This window comes from Acomys russatus, chromosome 8 (assembly GCF_903995435.1).
Source record: "Acomys russatus chromosome 8, mAcoRus1.1, whole genome shotgun sequence".
Lineage (NCBI taxonomy): Eukaryota > Metazoa > Chordata > Mammalia > Rodentia > Muridae > Acomys > Acomys russatus.
Window position 1 is genome coordinate 66744086 of NC_067144.1, and position 20800 is coordinate 66764885.

The following is a 20800-nucleotide window of genomic DNA, read 5'->3' on the forward strand; positions in this document are numbered from 1 at the left end:
ATTTCATTACAATTATTCTGTCTCTTACAATCTTTCTGCCCATGTTCCCATCCTTCTCCACAGGGATTTGAATCTTGGTGGTGGTGGGCAGGCAGAGGAAGTCTGAATGAATGTGATTAAAATACACTGTGTACTTAGATGAGATTCTCAAACCAAAAAAAAAAATGTTTGAAAAATAAAATAAAATTACTCACTGTCATCATGCCATCCAGAAGACCAGTCTCAGGTCTGGGCGGGGCCTGCAACCTCTCCATGGACCACTTCTCAATGATGGATGACACATGAGGGTTGTCAATATTCAGCAGCCGGAACCCAGTCATATTTACACCACTGTACCTGTAGAGTTCCAGGTCTAAAGCAAACAAGTCCTGTGCAGTGTTATAAAAACAAAAGTAGAAATTAATTAGCAGTATTGATGTTCTTGGTGTAAGAAAAAGATCAATGATTACAGATGCACTAAAAAGATGAAGACACAATGGGCAGTGCTATCATGTCCTGTTTATGGAAGAATGTCAGGTTTGGATAAATGAAGAAGAGTTGTCTAGCCTTGGTCCCCAGACATGATATCTGAAAGTGAGGATTCTCTTCCTAGGATGTAGTCTTTGAGGAGATAGATGAGATCTTTCTGTCTGTTTGCCTCTATGCTTTTATTTCCTAGCTGAAGAAAAAAGTTTTCAGTGGTGACAGGGCCACAAAGGAAGTGCTGGACAATGGCAGCATCAGCCACACTCCGCACAGCTGCAGTTCTAAGCTGTCTGGCTCATGCTGCTAAGGCGAAATGTGGAAACTGCATATGAATGTGAAGAAAAAGACTTCTAGGAGGGGAAAATGGCATCCTGTGGCTCCCTGATGACAACTCCTATTCCTCTCAACAAGAAGATAAAGAATAGTCACTGAATAAGGGCTCTGAATAAGGGTATTTTTTAGAGAATATATTGGACTCTGTGGTTGTGGAGGTGTGAAAACTTTCAGGAGACTTATTTCTACTTTGACAGTGTATCAGAGCACATGTCCAAACCGTCCCAGTGTTTTCTAGGACAGACAAAACTGGATGTAAACCAGGTAGTTGTCAGTAGATACACATTTAAAAACAGAATGATCACTTCAAGTTTTTATATAACAAGTTTAGAGTAAACCCACGGCACTATAAATATTTGAGAAGAAACCAAACTAGCAAGAATAACACTTAGCAGAGACAAACAAACAAACAAACAACTTGTGCAGACATTGTCTAGCAATGAAGTTGCTTTCTGGAACAGTCTGGCATGGTCCAGGTACGAAGAGGAAAGCAGCTGCTCAAGGCAGTCAAGGCAGGGGGGCTTGACTTCTGTGCATTCGCACTTGCAGAAGATGCAGCACAGTCACTCTCCTGGAGGTGTCTTCTCCTTGCTCATCAGTCCCAAGATAACTTTGGATTGGGCAGTAGAGTTGTAATATCACAGCCCTGCCCTGCCAGTTCTGGGCCATGAAAGCTATACTACTGTTTTATATAGATTTGCTCTTTTATTTTTTTTTTAAGATTTAATCAAGTGTTTGTGTGTGGATATGTGCAGCTGTGTGAAGGTGTTTGTGTCTGTGAAATCTAGAAGAGGGCACCTTGATCCCCTGGCAATGGAGATACAGCCACCTTCCGATGTGGGTGCTGGGAACTGAACACTCCATCAAGCCTTCTCTCCAGCCCTATACTGCCTTTTAAACATAGAATATATACATTATAACATATATGATGTATGTGAGTGTGCAAACTTTGTGTTTCCTTTGCACTAACTTATTCTTACTTACGACCAAAGCTGGCTAGAATGTGAAAGCAATAGAGGACAGGATGCAGATCAAACTGTAGGGAAACACAAAGCAACTACAAAGATTACGACCCGGGGAAGGAATGTTTTTAACACATTCTATTAATAGACAGAAAGTTATTTACACAGAAAATTCCAGCACACCTGCCGAATTCCTGACGCTGAATATATTAAATGTACGTAGACTTTAGCTGTCCTACAACTTGAGGTTTCTATGTAATACAGAATGTAGAACTTTCATGTCTGACTTTTTTACATCCCTTGCAAATGCAGAATGAGGCTATCCAGAGAGTAAGGAGTGGACCAGAATGGAAATCGTGCAATGTGCTCTCACTCATTAGGCTCTATTGAGGACCAGCCTTCCTAGGCTTCAGTCTCTGAAATGAAGGCCAAACCAGCTCTTCTGGCAATGTTCAGCCAAGGCTCAAAGAGTGTTCTGAGGCCCAAGGCTACATGGCCTTGCAGTACTCTGGCTTTCCTGGTTATAGGGAAGGGCTGTATATGTGAATACATAAAACTCCGATCTATTCAAGTGTTCTGTAAGACGAATAGATGTGGCCAGCCAGCAATGCAGAGGCACAAGATCAGCAAAACGTGAGAACTTGCGCTCCACCCTGCTCCCCACAAGCTCCTGACACATTGTGCTCTGTAATCTTCATACCCTCAGGGGTTCTGCAGGGACCCTTTGCTGCTGTGAGCGGGTGAAAGTAGGACAGTCCTTTGCTCCTTGCTCTGAATCTTTTAATTCCTACACACTTCAGATTAGCTTGTCAATTTTATTTGCTAAAACAGTAACTTACTGACCATCCTACCTCAAATCTAGGCAGGTTATACCTGATAAACCCTTAAAGATTACTAAGAAAATGGCTGTTTCAATTTTCTTCTCATATAAGAAGGTGGAATGTATACTGCAGGTATTGGGAAGAGTGGTACATATGCGGTCTGCTGACTGATTTCTAAGGCCAATTGAGGAAGATCTATAATGTAATTTGGGTGTATTAAATGCCTAAATTATTCCTCTTCTTTAAATAATGCCACAAAATTTAACTGCCAGAGATTCTTCTGAACTTCTTATGCTTTGAATCATCATTTTCCTTAATGATGTAGAATGCTCAGTGTGCACAGGGTCTCCATAACTTGTTGAAACTTTGCCAGGTGCTCCTAGGTGACTGTCTGAACTCCCTTGTCTCCTGGACACAGGCAGGAACAATACTTTATCATATCAAAGGATGCCAGGGCACATTTCAACACTCTTCTGAATGGATGGAGAAATTATGGCTGGTATTTCTTTCTGGATAGCTCTTCTTTAATGGGATTTCATCGATCTTCTGATGCATATGCATTGGTGATCTTTTGTAAAAAGAAACAAAGATACCTGGTGCTCAGCAATATTGGTTTAGAGGAGTCTCAGGGAAGTAAAGAGAATCTCCATGACAACAGCTAGGCTAAGGTCCTGTCTACAATGCGTTCTTACTGGAAGCACTCACCAGGGTTGTGAAGAAGTAGTGATAATATTCAGTCATCATGCCCATGAACAAAATCTGCAACAGAGACATGAAGGAAAGAGTCAGAAGTAGATTATGATAAGAAATAGAGTATCAGGCTGTAACATTTGGGGATGCAGACTATAGAAATCAGTAGACTCCATAGATCAGTATCCTGAGGCCAATTAGTGGTTGGGGAAGAGGCCACTGACCTCTGCCCTATTTTCTTATCATTAGACTGTTGGACTTACACTAAAGTAATTGGTTTGATGACCAAATTTAAAAATAGTCTCTAGCCAACAAGTCTTATATTTGGGGTTGGGCATCATGACATGAGATTTGTGTTTTCTGTTCTTAGGTTTCCAGATGCAATGCCCTAAGACTAGATGTGTAAATTGCTTAGTGTTTGCCCATAACACGATGCTTTTCTCAGATCAGAAGTCATTGTATGTTGACATAGGAATGCTAGTTTGCAGATATAGTCAAGTAAAGATTTATAGCTGAACATGTTTTTGAAAACTTACTATCTCTTTCTCATCTTACCCAACAAACCTGAACTCACTGATGGTGAAGACCAGACTTAGGCAAAGCTCACATTACCTTTTACATCTTTTTTCAACTTTGTTTAGTGTACATTAGAGTTAGCAGGTATCTATATTTCTAGCAAACTTTAGTTTCAGATAGTGGAAGTAGTGGATCATTAGAATTTTATTGTACTTTTATTTTCTGTTATTTTAGTGTACAAAATAGTATAATTATGACATCATCATATATTCTTACTATAGTGCTTGCCCTTCTGTACCTCCCACTGCCCTTTCCACTCGTACTTTGCTCAAATTGTCTTTCTTTTGCTTGTACAGTACACATGCGCACACACATATGAGTACACACACACATGGGCACACATACATGAGCACACACACAATCTAACACATACACACAATCTCACACACATACTATCTCACACACACACACACAATCACACACACATACTATCTCATACACACACAATCTCACACACAAACAAGACTTCACAGATGAAAGAAAATATGCTTGTTAGAACTTATTCTCGGGTACCTCTGTAGGATGTTGGTATTTCCAGAATTCTGGGCATGCATATATTGGTTTTACTTTGTGGGAGAAGAGGAAGGTAGAGATGAGACATAGTGGTGGTCAGTAGGTAGTTTACTAAGCAGAGAATCTACTTTAGTGATCAATGAGGCAGAAATTGTTTCAAATGGCTTTCTACACCATCTAAGTCAGGGTATTATCTTTCTTGTTGCAGGATCTCAAAAACTCTTCTTGGATATTACTTATTGTTCTTGGTTTAGGAATGAATAAAAATTCACAAGCTACATTTCTGAGACAGTTTTTATCATAACTCTTGTGAGTCTTGTATGCAAGTCACAACCATCTGGAAGTTTCTAAGTCAGGGTTTCTTAGGCACCCTCATAGAGCCGTTCTGGTTCAGGGTGTGTAAGGTGGTGAAGCACACTAGTCTGTAGAAAATGTGAGGTTGGCAATGAAGAACAAAGATACTTAAAACTTTAAAAGATGGATTTAAAAAGTAAGAGGCTCTGCTTAAAATGATAACTGCTGGTAAATTTCAAGATTTCCTTGTTTTTAAATAGCTCAGTAGTAATCCATTGTGTAAATGCACTACAATTTCTTTATCCATTCTTCGGTTGAGGGACACCTACGTTACTTCCAGATTCTGGCTATTACGAATAAAGCTGCTATGAACATCGTTGAGCAAATGTCCTTTTGCTCATCCTGAGCTCCACAAGTAGACCAGAGGAGCCAACAATTCTGGCCAGAGAAGGTGGCTGCTGAAGAGACTGATGCCCCAACCAAGGACCATGCATAGTAAGGACCTAGACCCTCTGCTCAGATGTAGTTGATAGGCAGCACAGTCTCCTTGTGGGCCCCACAATACGGGGAGTAGGGACCACTTCTGAGATCGACTCTGGCCCCCACATGTTGATCACTTCCCGCTGGTGGGCGGCCTTGCCAGGCCACAGAGGAAGAGGATACAGGCAGTCTAGATGAGACTTGATAGGCTGAGTTCAGATGTTAGGGGAGGAGGGTTCCCCTTTCTGAGGACCAGATGAGGGACAGAAAGTATAAGGGAGGGAGGGTGCAATTGGGAGACTATGAAGGAGGGGACTACAGTTGGGATGTAGAGTGAACAAATTAAAAAATATGCTAACTGGGATGGCTTTACATAAAAGGGAATAAGGAATAAAGAGTGTATTTAAAGACAGCGTTAGGCACGGACACTTGGGAGACACTCATCTCTGTTAACATGGAAACCAGAGGCTATTTAATGAAACTGCACTGTCTGAAAGTACTATGAATGATGGAAAACCCTTTTGTGATTCATGAGCTAATAGTATCTAAGATGCTCCTATGGTGTTAACAAGATCAGGCACACAGAGGATTCTTTCAAGGTGGACTTGCTTTAGGGCCATCAGCAACATTTAGAACCACACATGTTGAGGTCCTGTTACTGCTTTCTTATATCATTTGAGCACAAACCAAAACTGGCCTGCCAGGGTCAGGCAGGAATCCAGTTGTTCATTTTGGTTATTAGATAGTGCAAAGAGAACTTTATGTTAGATATGAAGCTGGATACTAGATTTAAACTATTATTTCTGCAACTAAAACTGGAATACAAATCTATCTGCGTTTACAGCTTTGAATTTTCTTTTTGAACTTTGTAGAAGGTTTTGACCCTCTGTTGCAAATGTGAACACTTCTTAAAAAAGAAAAGCAATCATTTAGGTAGTTATTTTATTATTGTTTTTATTATTCCTGGAGGCAAATATTCATTTGCCATGTGTTACTCAGGGCTAGAAACGGGATGTAGCAGTAGGGAGAGTGGCAGTTGGCGGGCCTACTCTTACTGCAAAAGGAACTCTTGGGTCCTCCAGGTATAATTTGCATTTATTGTACTACAGAGTTCTCTGCTCTCTTTCCTAGCTATATGTTTGGATCTGAATCTCTCTGTCTTTGTCCTGGTTTTCCTAGAAATTACAAAACAAGTTCAGAGCCTCTGATCATGACCCTGTTCAACTTCATGGGCATTCCAGAACCAGATGAAAGAAAACTTTCAAGATTAAAAAATGGCAAGCTCCAAGAATGGTGTTCCTTAACAACTATCATTTGTAGTGGCCTGTAGATGGGTTGGGACACAGAGTCCTGTCTTCTGAGGGCATGCTTTAAAAATAAATGTACTGTATTCGCTCTGTGACTTTTTCTTTAGGTGTTGGTATTTTAACTAAAATCAGTAAGGGATTAAAAAAAATGTCACCAGGATAAAAGTCATTTTTAAAAGTAAAATATAATCATGACATAGAGTTTTATAATAGTTCTTCACAGAACTGAAATTTCCTATGCATGCCTTCTCTGAACTCTTATGTCATGTTTGTTTACTGAACTGATAAGTGGTACTCACTTTACTAAGTTAGCATTGACGGACACAGTTTTGTTTGTATTTAAACCAGTGTGCATGTTTCACCAAGTTAACATTGCTAAGTACAAATTCTGCTTCTGTTTAAGCCAGTCCTAACATAAAACATTACATCACAAACAATACTGTGTAACGAACATAGGATCAAGTGTGTCATATTCAGTTATACCGCTTATTCTCTTTAATTGCTTACACTAAAATGATCTCCCAGTACTAGTTTTCCGACATACTTATTATAAAGTAAGTTCTGATATTATGTCTTTGACATAGGGAGAACTATAAATTGGCTGAGGTGTGGAAGCACAGGGCTGAACTCTCAGCACTGAGGAGGCTCAGGCAGTGGGTGTGTAATGCTAATGCTAGCCTGAGCTATGCAGGACAGGAGTTGGAGGTGTGGAGGGGGGGAAGGATGACATCCCTAGACTGGAAGCCATTAATTCTGTTTGTTGAGTTTCTGGGCTCATGACAGGGTTGTATTTGCTGATCCTTGTTCGTACATGAGGCCCTGTACTAGATCTGGCCGACAAGGTAGGAAAGATAAGGACATTTGTCATTTCTCCAACTCTAGCATATTAATTGAATGGTTATCAACATTGGGAGAAGCTGCGTTTTCTGAATAGTCTCCTTTTCCTTTTTTCATGAATATCGGGAGTCACCTAAGTGATCTTGTTAACAGTTTGTTTTGATCTCTAGGAAGGTTAAGGCCCATATCATAGGCTTTCCATTAGAAGCCAGGCAGAAACACAGGCATATATCCTTGTGTGGACAAATGTTATCAGGTTTATGTTTCTATCAACCAACTTTCCTCTTCCAGTTCTCTGCTCCCTTTAAGAGACATTTCTCATTCTTTTTCAAGTGTTTTTTTCTGGGCTGATCCAGTTCTATATAGAATGAAGATACTACAAATAATCATGGTGGGGACAAGCTCGATACTGCATTTTCCTTAAGGAATGGCTGACTTTTCCAATCTAGTGTAGCTGAGTTGGTTTAGTGTATCAGGAAGTCCTTTGACTAATTTCGTTTTCCAGCAACACCAGTAATAACTGTTTGTAAGTCATGCTCTGTTTTACTTGAGGATCAATTGTAAGAACTCAAGGGAGACTAATAAGAAAAGATTCAAGATCTGCATCCTTAGGATATTGCATTCTCTCTTGGTCACATAATCTATAAGAAGGAAGGATATGTGCATCTCCTCAGAGGCTCTTTCTGTATCATGGTACTAAGCTAGGAAGGGCTACGTGGCTATTCCTTTGTTTCTAGAAAACAATTTACGCCTTCTTCTTTTTTTGTTGCTAGAATTCAACTGACAATGGCAGAACAAAAGCTCAATGCCACTTGGCTCCTAAAAGGACAATTCTAATGATTCAAATAATATCAGTGTTATCTGGAACACAGCTACTGTGCATTAGCAATGGTGACATCAGAGTGGTCCATCTGCCTTGTGAAGTTTTTACAGCTGACAGTTGAACCTTATATACAGTAGCATTGGTCTATCTCTGTTGTCACTGACAAAGTTGAGCTCTTGGAATTTGATGAATGACTGAGTACACTAAGAAGCACACAGTCCATATGGTTCTGTATTTCCTAAGATCAAATTGACATTTAGAGGAAGGGGACATAGTTTAGAGGGATATAAGGCTTATCATGGCTGTAGAGTCATCTTGTGAGACAGATGGAGCCAAGCATTCTGATAGCATCTCTGAGATCTGAAGAAACCTGCACCTCCACTCTGTTTTACTCTTAGAAAGCAGTGCCTTGTAAAGAGATAGCAACAGCAAACATTATCCATGAATCCCCAACATCTATCATTAAGGAAAATCCATACATCACAAATAATGGGCATTACGCTGTGACTGTAGTAGCAAAACTCTAAAATAGAGCCTGGAGATCTCCTAGGCTATTTTGAGGGTTTTTGTAATATTTATATGGCTTTATATTACTGCTTCTTCCCTCAAAAAATGCATGTCCTGGAAGTTTATATTGACTAAGCTGAAGTATATTGCTACTTTTATGGGTTTCTCAATAGAAGGATGAAGTCCCAAACATTAGACATGGTTTCTAGTCAATAATTTCAAATGAATAACTTCAAAATGTGCAACATGCACTGTAGCTAAAGTATGGACTTTACCCCAGACAAGAATAAGCTCTTTCTGTGTAAAAATATTCAGAAACAGTGGGATGGCATCAAGTATCAGAGGAACAGTTTGAAGGTAAAAATTTGAGCTCCAGGGTGCATCTCTTTTTCTGTGATACTTACAGTCACATCCATATAGTCCTCTTAGGCTATGTGAGCTGTGCTGCCTACCCACCATCAGTGGAATAAGTGAGGTGTGAGCTACTCTTGTGATACATCTTTTGCCAATGTTTATTGTCACATTAAATCAACTTACATTCTAAATGACAGTGCATTATAGAGCAGACAGCAGTGGGTCACAAAGCCTGTGAGATACAGAAGAATTCCTTTTCTTCTGCAGTAGACTAGTGTTCCCTGTAGGTGGCCACACCCTGACTTGAGCACATATTCACATGCTTATGTCATTGCCCTGAGCTATCTGTGTGGACACAGGTAACCTTATATGGTGGAAACAAAAGAGCTATAATCTGAAAGCATTATAGTCAGAGAGAGGCAAAACACAAGTGATGATGTGATGTGGGGCTTCAGGGAGAGACATGAAGATAAACCTTAGATAATGAAAACACAAGGCGCTGCCATTTTGTGTCCCTTCCTCTTGGAGGAAAGCAGCCTGCCTCGACCTTCATTCAAGACTTAACCTCCACAACTGCTAAGAGATTTCTGTTGTTTTAAAGTACTGTGTGTGTGTGTTACAGTAACAACAAAAAGCAAATGCATGTCCCATCTTTCCTTAATTGCAGTGCATGCAAACTCACAGATTTTGGCAGGTGAGCATCAAATACATTCATCAAAGAGAAAAATGAATTTTCTGTTGAAGTGGATACATTTCTAATTTTTCATCCCTTCCCTGAACACACAAATGCTAACAGTGTGTAAGCACCTACTAACTAACGGAACTCAAGGGGAGCGAAGAGATTTTTTGTTTCCATTTGACAACAGCATTATACCATTTACAAAGTCAACCCAGTTTCCCCCTGCTTCCAAGATAAATCAAAGAAAAGGAAAAGACCTCCCACAAAGCACTCACTGCATTACTTGGGAGTGTCTCTAGGTCTTAACATTTTCTCAAGCTTCTGTCCCCAGAGGTATGTTCAGAGAAGAAGCTGACATAAATGGAGTGGAAAAAGGTGACATTTCTGGTAGCTCTAGAAAGTGATTGTGCTAGACTGATTCACCTGGGTGCAGATGGTTGAGAACAGAGCAGGGAGAGAAGATTGTGGATGGTGGAATGGAATAGGCAATCCATCAACAAGGAGGGATTGGAGCTTTGGGAAGATGACATGAAGCTAAAAAGTAGACATTCTGCAATGCTCAGGGGTTCCCTGGGGAAGGGTCATGTCTTAGAGAGGACAAAGTGGAAGAAGATCAGTGAACATAACCTCCATTGGAAGGCGGACCTGTGACATGGCACACAAGCTCTCTGTGATAAGCACATTCCATAATGGTAGTAATAAACACCATCCTTTAAGTTTGTCTGAGGATGCCCTTTCAAACATTTACTAGCAAGCTCTAAAATATCCATAGCATAGTGATGTTGTCGGTAGCCTGGAACTTTAGACATACCAGGGTGCTAGGGTAAAAGTTAGCAATTACACTATCATTTATACCTAAAGGGCAAGGGAAAAGTGAGAAAACCAGGTTTCTACAACAGTGACTTTATGTATGTCAACTACTGCAGGACAGGCCTCATGTCCAGGAGGAGATGACCAACATATAATAACGTTTTGTTTATTTGTTTGGTTTTTGTGTGTGCTTTTATTTGAGTTTGGGTTTTTTTGGGGGGGGGATGATTATTGCTGTATTTGGTTTTTGTTTAAATTTTGAGAAACAATTTATAAAGCTGAGTGGGTAGGGAAGGATAAGAGGTTTGGAAAGATTTGGGGGAAGAGAGAAGAATATGATCAAATACATTTAAATTTAAGTATTTTTTTAAATAATAGAAATATAATAAAAATCAAAAGGTAACATTTGTGAAGTTGCATCTTTAAACATTCAGATATATCCACCCGAGGGTGGATTTTACGCATGTATAATTAGTACATAATTTTCAGGTGATACATGTTCTAATGCTGAAAGCATTTGGTTCCATCTTCATTAAATTTAAAGATTGGTTCAACATTCATCAGGAACCGAAGACCTAGAGTGACCTTACTGTGAACAATGCTGTATATGAAGACCTTCATTTACTGTGAAGACCTGAATTGATCCTCATGAGATGAGAAGATCTAGTTCTGTCTTTATCAGATATGAAGACCTGACTTGTCACACTGAGATGAGGTCTTAGTGTTACTGTCATAATATAGTATAAGAGGTGACACAGAGACACAAAGTCAAGTTCAAGAAGATAATGATAATTTACAGCAATGGGATGTCTCGTGAATTAGTACTGGCCTAGCACCTTGTATGCACCACCAAACTTAGTGTTTTCCAGCATGATGTGAGGCATGTAAGATTGTCTCTCATGTATAAAGGCATAAAATAACAAATCTTCTGATCCTCTACTAAATGATGACTTTATTAGGCTGGGGTTGATGAAGGTGTCTTATTCCTTTTATCATAGTGTAGTATTGGGCACGTAAAAGGGTTAGCTGAATAGAAATACAATTTAGTCACAGGTGACAGAGAGTTTGATTAACAGTTGTGGGGAAGTTGTAAGAGAAGACCCTTTGGATAAAAATTTTCTTTTGTGGGCATTGAAAAAGGAGATGTGTTTTGCATAGTAACACTCTCCCCCCAATTATTTAGTCTAAATGTTTCATTTGAATATTGGAGATGTTATGTACCCCTTTCCACAAAGAAAAAGATACATTCAGGAATGGCATATCTCCACAATTCTAAAGTAAGCTGAATTTCACTGTTCCTATTGAAGTCTTAAGATATGACTTGGATGCACAACTACAATTCTTTGTGTGATTGTTTATAAATTTGTATATGCCTTGCATGCCAGGATACATTCTTATCTTCTATCAAAGCCAAATTTTGATGGACTGGAATGAAGCATCACCACATTTCTGAGAAGTTTACATTGAAACACATCTATAGAATTTTTATGATTCCTATTTCAAGTAAAAACATGTGTGAGTCTTCTATCAATATTATTTGGGCGATTTAGAGAATCTTGAAGTGGGCATCCTTTAATATATGAATGTCGTGAATGGAGTACATTTTCAGTAAGTTGTTGGCTATCCATAAAGGTCAATTAATTCTTGTATAATTTAGATAGCACATTCATGTCTCTGAACTGCTTCTTAGAGCTAAAGCTAACTGTATGCTCAAGGGCTGTAAATATATTTTAATATCTGCCCGAGAGAAACATAATTAGGATGAGAATGTGCTGCCAAAATAATTGTATAATATACTACAAATTATAATCCAGTTAGTGTAAATTGAGATACATCATGATTATGTCATCAAGATTTATCCACAGTAATGAACTCATCAATTAGCTGGCTTAAAGACCATCAAAGGAGTTGAGGAACTTAAAAGATAATGTATTGCTTAATTAATTCTCTATTTCTTAGATATCCTACTAAGTACAAGGCAGTATGCAAATTCTTTAAATCTCAACATGGGTGAGAGAACCCATGAGCATGAGAAAATTTGGAAGCGATACACTGGACACATATGTAGCCAGCTTGGAATTCATTAATCCTTTTTGAAGATGAGGTGATGAAGATAGAGAGGAGCAGTAGAGTTTCTTCCTAGGGTGTATATAGAAGACTGTTAACAACCCAGGCACGAGGGCATTGGGTTCCTGCTCCACCTTCTCTTACTTGTAGTGTGCTGATATTTTAAGCAGATAAAAAGAAATTGTTCTATCCAAATGATTAGCACATGCTGGCAAATAGGAAGTACCAAATACATAAAAGTTATTTATTCATTTTCAACTAGATTAGCCACGTTTCTACTTGTCGTCTTCACTGTTTCTACTTGGAGTCCCTTACTAGTTTACAAAGTGACTTCCTGGGTGCACAGTGGTTTTGTAGGCATTAGATAGATGGTTTTTGTGGCCTTGTTTTTAGGGTCTTTCTTTGACATCAGAGGGTTGGCAGAGGTTTATTGATGTGTTGCTGCTGCTTTGGCTGTTGCCAAGCATCTACCACCTTTAAGTTTCAGAGCTGCTGAAATGCAGAGTGACTTTTCCTACTGTCTCTACCACATTCTCTCCAGGTGGTGGGGCCTATATATACATAAGCCTATACATGTGGACCTTCTATAAAGGCAGAGACAGCTGGGTATCTGAGAATCCAAAACAATAACTGCATATAAGAAGTAGAAGCTAACACAATACGAATCCTAGATTTGATTGATGTGATAATCAGTCATATCTTGTATGCAATGGAAACAAACTAAATGAGTGGTTTGTTTAAATTCTTAGGTGAGTTTTAATCTCTGTCTCACCACATGCTGGCTATATGATGCTAACCAAGTTGCATAATATCACTGAGCAACCATTTCCTTTGTAGAGAGAATTTCCTTTCTTCACCTCCTCCCCCTTCTTTTCTCTCCTCCTCCTCCCCTGCTGTTCCCCCTCCCCCCTCCTCCTCCTCTTCCTTCTCTTTCTCCTCCCCTTCTCTTCCTCCCCTGACCCTCCTCCTCCTTTTTTCTTCTTCGGAATTTTCTCATAACAATTAAAGGAATGGTATATTAAGTATGCTTAACAAAATGCTTTGCATACAAAAGGCGTTCAGCAACAGTAGCCCTTAAGGTATGTCATTGGATATTTGTTATTAGAAAAGTACTTGTATGTCTGATATTAGAAAAGATGGACTAAGATATCACTTAAAAGGTGCAGGTTTGCAACCTCTCAGTATCCTGTGTCAGTGTTAAGTGATGTTTTGTGTCCTGAGAGAAAAAGAGTGATGGTGCAAACCTTGTCTAATCACCTGTTTGCCCTCATCACCACCTGTGGGCACAGCGCATACAAGGCAAAATCAATGCCCAGAATTGTTTGATTGATCAGCATTGTGATCGTACTTCTTAGCAGAGAAGCCAAGCTTTTAAAAAATAAATTTTCTTCATGACCTTGTTTTTATGCTAATCAAATGGGAACAGAAAAAAAAAAAAAAAAAAAAAAAAAGGAAAATGCAAGAGTATGTACATTCTGACAGGAAAAAATGCAATATAATTTTGTAAAATATTTTCACTTTGAATGTTTGATGGCTCAGTGCTAGCTTTCTGCTTTATCTGCTGCCACAGGCGTTGTGGGGAAGGACTACTCTGAAGCACTTAGTCATGGAAATGGTAGTAGAGTGGGTCCCAAAGTTAGAGATAGAGGCTTGGGATTGCCTGGGACAGCTTTACAGCTCAGGAACTTGGCTGAGCGCCACTTGCAGCTTTTCTGCTGACTAGAGCCCCCATAGGGCTTCCTTCCCATCTGAAAGCCACAAGCATGCAGGCCTCCTTTGCCCACTTCTACTAGAAGAGTTAAAAGTAAGTGACTCTGACCTTCTCCAAAGTGCCAAACTGATTTTTCTGCAGTGGAGTCACAGGTTCTCAGGCATTCTCATTTCTTACTACTGTAGGCTCTAAGGAAAGAATGAAGCCAGATATTTGAAGAAAGTGAGGCCATGAAGAACAACTGGCCCAGATGTGCCTTGGCAGAGTTGGAAGTATCGTGTCCTTTTTTTTTCTGTACCAATGTCAAACTTAAACTTAGAGTCCCCTGTGTGCTAAGTAAGCACTCTGCCAGTGAGCTAGCTCCCCAACAGGAGTGTTTCATTGCAGGTGAGTAGAAGGAAAGGAACTGTGGAGATTCTTCCTAACGTGGTGCCTGGTGCATTAATTTCTTCACTCAGCAGTTGCACAAGACATCCACTATGTGACATAACAGAGTGTGCTGGGGATATAAGTAAAAACAGAAAAGGCCCCGTCCTTCTGATGGCTATTGCCTAATACAGAATACAGATTAATCAAGGTCACCATGCGATCTGGCCCCACACCCTTCTCCTTCTTCCTTGAGTGTGTAGGTCACTGGAGACTGCAGTCTTGTAAGAAGACTAGAGAGAGATAGAGGTCCAGGTCTTGTAAGTCTTAGTGCTTTGTATTAAAAACATACTCAGTACATTGTATAACATGACATTATTACCTCTGAGCTTCAGTTTTCAACTGGAATAGAAAAATACTACTAATTCTGTCAAGGTGCTAGGACCATAAGACGAGATGGTTGCTTAAATCCCATACCGGAGTAAGCCTCAGTTTGACAGTTCCACATACAATGTCTTCCTACTCCCCTCATCATCATAGAAACCCATTTCCTGTCCGCCACTCCCTCAAAGAATAAAACTTCATGAGAAGAAGTGAATATTTATGATGGTCGTTGGAGAAGAGTAGGACTTTGGAACATAGGTGTAAGAAAGGGACGCAGGAGACAGGAGAAAAATTAACCAGCATGCTCTCAAGCATCAAGATGCTTGCTGGAAAGTGATGCATGAACAAGGTGGGTGGCAGTTTTGAAGAGGAGCTGCTGACCTCCCAGTCAGCTGGGTGAAGAGAGTGACTACAGGAATTTGCAAAGACAGTATGTTAGTGAGAAAGCTGCGCTGTTCTCTAGTCTAATCAAGTCTTGACATTTGAATTTCGAGCTAATTTTGGGGAAATAACTTTTCAGATTCTCATCATATAGTGCTTGTTCAATATGAATAGAAATAATCACTTTGCCAAGCAATTAGCATGCCCAATAATAACTATAGAGTCTTCATTTTTTAATTTTCAGATAAATGTCAAACACCTTCTTTAAGGTGCATTTAATTCCTTTTTTTAATTTTTTCTTAAGAAGTGTTAACAAGTGAGGAAATGTGATGAAGGTGGAGGGAAGAGGAGGATACTAATGGGAGCATCCAGGGATGGCAGATGTACCCAGGAGAGTGTTCTCAGTGATGGTTTTCATACACAAAAGGGAAAGTTATTAATACGAGCCTCATATGAAGAATGGAAATAAGAGGATGTGGTTTTCCTAGACATTTTTAGCAACTTGCTTCAGAATGGCTGTCCATTGCAGAAGAGGGTCCTTCAGGATAATGTGATTTCATAGCCTCTGACATCTGGCTGCCTTCAGAGACTATTTGGCAGCCTGGATAAATGGAGAGTCAGGAGCCACTTGGCCAGGCCTCTTTAGATAACAGAGGTTCAGTTCCTTCCACTCATAAGTGAGCATGTCAAACTCACCTCAGAATGCAAGCCACAGGAGTGTCAGGAGCCAGGAACCATAATTAGCATCTAGTGAAGCTCTGTCAAGGACATGAGCCGCTTTCATTCCTTTTTTCCCCTTTCATGAGTTACAACCAGAATTAGCATCTATACTCCTAAATTCTCCACTCCTCAAGAGAAGGTACATGTCTTTTTCTCCATAGGTCAGCTCTCAAAGCTAATGGAGTCACTTAAAGAGAATCATAAAGGGCTTGGGTATTATTTTGACCAGAATAGCAAACTCTAAGTATTCAATACAAAATGCTCCAGATGTCCAACATAGGTCCTCTATAGCCAGGTGAAAAGGAATAACTGCATTTGCACACAATACTAACCTTTATAACTGTTTTTTCCCCTCAAAATTACTTGCAAATCACATCAAAACTGCCTCCAAGGCGCAAGGATCATCATGAAAGAGGGGACAAATGGTTTGTGGTGTTAGAAGGAGCAGAACTCTCCAGTGAGTCAGTATTTTTTGGCATGACAGTGTATGAACTAATAGTGGCTGAGGATATATGACAAGGCTATATAAAATCAAGCTAGGCACAATTTCAGCATGGGGAGAGTCTGATGAGGTTGTTCCCACTAGCTTTTGCTAAATGATAGCTGCTGGGGGAGGTAGAGTCAGTTTTCCTCAGGAATGTATGCCCTGAGAGATTACCCACATGCCAGGAGATGGTATCGTAGCCATGCTCATACAGGTAGCATGAAGTAGACTCTGTGAGTTTGTAAAAGAAAAGTAGCTGCATAGCTGTGTGTAACTTTTACCAAGCTTCACTGAAAATCTTACCACTAAAATGATCAGAAAAAGGAAACACAGCTTGAAAACCCAAGATGAAGGTGACAGAGAAGTGTTTGAACCAATGGCCAATACAAAAATGATTCATCCTATTTTCTACCTACCTCTGCAGACCTCCACCACTAGCAGACAGGTAGTTTAGAGTAGTTCTCTTAAAGGATGAATTTTTATTTTAATTGTTTTTCAAAGGATATAATTGGGGCAATGTGGGGCGATGTGGAAACTTCCTGAAATCTGTGAGAGTGACCCTAGAAAAGACTGCTAATAATGGGTAATATGGAGCCTGAACTGGCCATCTTCTATAACCAAACAAGGCTTTGAGCAGTAGGACTGGGACATCAACGCAGCCACAAAACCTTCAACTTACAATCCGCCCTGCCTGCAAGATGTTCAGGGGTAAAAGTGGGAGAAAATGTGGAGGAGTGGCCAGCCAATGACTGGTCCAAGTTGAGGCCTGTGCCACAAGAGGGAACCCATGCTTGATACTGCATGGATGGCTGAAAAATAAAGGCTGAAAATCCCAAGATATACCCAAATGTGACTGGCAAAAAGTTAATGAAATGATTCCTAATGATATTCTGGTATACTTATTGATTGATGATCAGCCTAGTTTTCATAAGAGAGACTTCATCTAGCAACTGATGGGAGCAGATGTAGAGACCTGTTGCTAAGCTCTAGATGGAGCTCAGGGAACCTAGCAGATGAGAAGGAGAAAGGATTGTAGAAACCAGAGAGGTTCAGGACACCACGAGAGCATGGCCCACAGAATCAACTAAGTAAGGTTTATAAGGGCGCAGAGACTGAAGCAACAATCAGGAAGCCTGCATGGGTCTGAGCTAGGTCTTCTGCTGCCAAGAGCCATTCTTGTTAAAGGAGTTCAGTAGGCATGTGAGCTTTCTGGAAGGGTTCTAGTATATTGCAAGGTCTGTACCATGATGCACCCCCAGAACTGCTTCCATCCTCTAACAAGATGTCAAGAGCCATTGGTTTGTGGAAGTTCAGTAGGCATGAGAGCTCTCTGGAAGGGATCTGGTATTTTGAAAGGTCTGTACCATGATACACTCCAGAAGTGCTTCCAACCTCCCTCGGACAACCCTGTTAATTGTGCACTGGTGCATCTCTCTAAAATCTGGCATTGGTGTGAACCATCACTTTCTGGGTATTTTCCCACTCTGATTGAACAAACTTCCTATGAGATCTTAATGAAAATGTACTGCTGTTCAGATGAATTAATTCCTGATTATGGAATTCCTGATTTGATTCAAACAATTTTAAAAGTTAAATTGTTTTATATCTTCTCAAACAATTTCATAAAGTTTATGGCTGCAATAAATACCTTGGTGGACCTCCAAATGCCTCACTGGGAGACAGCCTTGAAGCTGATTTGTGGCCTCAGGTAAGCCTTCACTCCAGTTAGCATCATGATTTCTGGTATACATCATAAATATAGGCATATTGGTTTAAACTTCCCATGAACCCAAAATATAATGGGGCTACCTAGAAATTAAGTATAAACCTTAAAGTCCAAATATACCTTGTTACCTCACAGCATTATATGCTGTCATTTTAAATTTATTTTGTTTCTTAGAATGAAAGGCAGATAAAGTTATTGTCCTGAACTTGCTATAAACTAAGAGATAGCTGGAAAACGTGTAGCCAGGTCAATCCTAATTAAAACAAACAAACAAACAAAAAAACCCAAACATATATTCTTGTAACCTCTTGCAATTTGTTAACCCTTAGACCTTGTCAATCTTTGTCACCCTGAATTCTTATATAATGAAGATATAGATCAGAAATGTTTAGTTTTAATGAAAAAATTTAACCTGTTGTATTTTAGAATTCATCTGATTTGTGATTAATTGCCTTTTTGACTATGGGGTAATTCCTTTTCCCAGAAGTATAAATACTGTAACCAGACAATAATTGGTGTTGAAGTTAAGAGTTTTGGCTTGGTTTCATGCACATTTTCCTCCACAGAGAGAGAGAGAGAGAGAGAGAGAGAGAGTGTGTGTGTGTGTGTGTGTGTGTGTGTGTGTGAGAGAGAGAGAGAGAGAGAGAGAGAGAGAGAGAGAGAGAGAGAGAGAGTGTGGAGAGAGAGAGGGAGAGAGAGAGAGAGAGAGAGAGAGAGAGAGAGAGAGAGAGAGGGAGAACGCTAAGCATTCTTGTGTGATTCCTATAAGTGAGGATATCTTTCATTCTTGGGACGCTTTTACTCCTACTGGGTTTCCTTGTCCAGTCTTGATATGAGGGTTTGTGCCTAGTCTTATTGTAATTTATTATGCCATGTTTGGTTGATATCCCCAGGATGCCTGCCTTTTTTTTTTTTTTTTTTTTTTGAAGGGAAATGGAGGAGCAGTGGATCTGGGGAGAGGGGAGTTGGAGGGGTACTGGGAGGAGTAAAGGGAGGGGAAATGGTAGTTGAGGTATAATGTACAGAAAAAGAATGATAAAGAAAGATTAATCCATAATCCTTTAGAAACAATTACTTCTAAGAAAGGATCATTATGCTTACACTTATCAAGAAATAAGGAAAAGTCTCACACCTAGGATCAACCACAGCCTTTTCCTGTTTATTTCAGGCTAATCCTTTGGGAAAGGTGTAGCTAGTTGTGTGTGGATAAGATGGTATACCACAGAACTCTCACTAGAAAGTCATTTTCCTTGAATGTAACAGTCTCTACTATAAGGGGCTCTTGAGAAGGCTAGCTTCTTTGGATCTTGAGAATTGCACATAAAGTTTGTTTTTTGATTTTTTAAAAAGTTTTATTTTTAAGATTTATTTTATTATTATGTATACAGTGTTGTCTGCTTGTTTACCTGCAGGTCAGAAGATGGCACCAGGTTACGTTATAGATGGTTGTGAGCCACCATGTGGTTGCTGGGAATTGAACTCAGGACCTTTAAAAGAGCAGGCGGTGCTCTCAACCACTGCGCCATCTCTCCAGCCCTGATTTTTTTTTCTGTTCTGATGTACCTTTACCTTCATTGAGTACTTTAATCACCCCTGTCAAAGTGTGTAAGATACAATAAGGTCTTAAGAAAAGACTGATGGCTGTATTTATTTACCTTTAAAGTTCTCAGTTATTGATACTTTTGCAACCCAGTTTTCTCCTCTGAAAGGTTATTATAATATTTAAAGATCTATTAGTGAGTTAATACCTAGAAGTGAGTTACAGAAATTCTCTCCTACCTAATTGGAGAGGCATAAGCTAATGGTGAAGAACGCAATGGAGGTGAGACTTCTTTTGCCTTTTGCTGTATGAAAGGATTAGTCAATAGTCAGGAGTGTTTCCATCATGACTTTAAATGTGTTCTGCAACTGTATTAGTTTTCTGTTGTTACAACATACAGCTGTATCTGGGTACCTTAAATGAGGTATATTTAGTGCACAGATTTGGAGTCAAAAGTCCAATGTTGGGCAGCTTGTTGTTTGCAGTCCAGTGAAGGCATCTTTGGAAGGCATCAGCACAACACAGTGAATATATGGTGAAAGAGGAAGCCAAAGCCAGTGATGTTGTTTTCTGTAACTCATGTTTGGAAGGGAACTAACTGCAGTTCCAGAAGAACTACATGAATCCTTCCTGAGGGCACTACCTCAGTGACGCAACCATCTCACCTTTGACCTGAGGGCACTACCTCAGTGAACCAACCATCTCACCGTTGACCCCATTTCCTAAAGTTTATATTACTTCAAACGTACCACGGTGAGGACAAAACAAAGAGAAATGTTCAACCTATATCCAAATAGTAGGCAGTTCTAAGTAAATCTTTTAGTACTGCTCTTCAGTGGATAACACAGACAAATGGTTGCTTTCTTGAATATGTACTTTTGGTGCAATCACAGCTCTCATTTTGAACTCAGTGGCTGAAATGCTCCACAAGCATGGCCATAGAACTGTGCAGGCCTGGGACACATGACTG

At 39.8% G+C, this 20800-nt stretch overlaps 1 protein-coding gene across 7 annotated transcripts in view; it reads right to left on the reverse strand.

Moving 5' to 3' along the window:
* The window catches only part of Grik1 (glutamate ionotropic receptor kainate type subunit 1), a 370429-nt gene that overhangs the window by 108910 nt on the left and 240719 nt on the right, over positions 1-20800 (reverse strand). For all 7 annotated transcript variants that reach the window (XM_051150186.1, XM_051150183.1, XM_051150189.1 and 4 more), the window contains exons 5-6: positions 3287-3340; positions 195-368 (exon numbers count right to left, since the gene is read on the reverse strand). In XM_051150186.1, coding sequence (XP_051006143.1) covers positions 195-368; positions 3287-3340 — 228 coding nt within the window. The remainder of the gene's footprint in view (positions 1-194; positions 369-3286; positions 3341-20800) is intronic.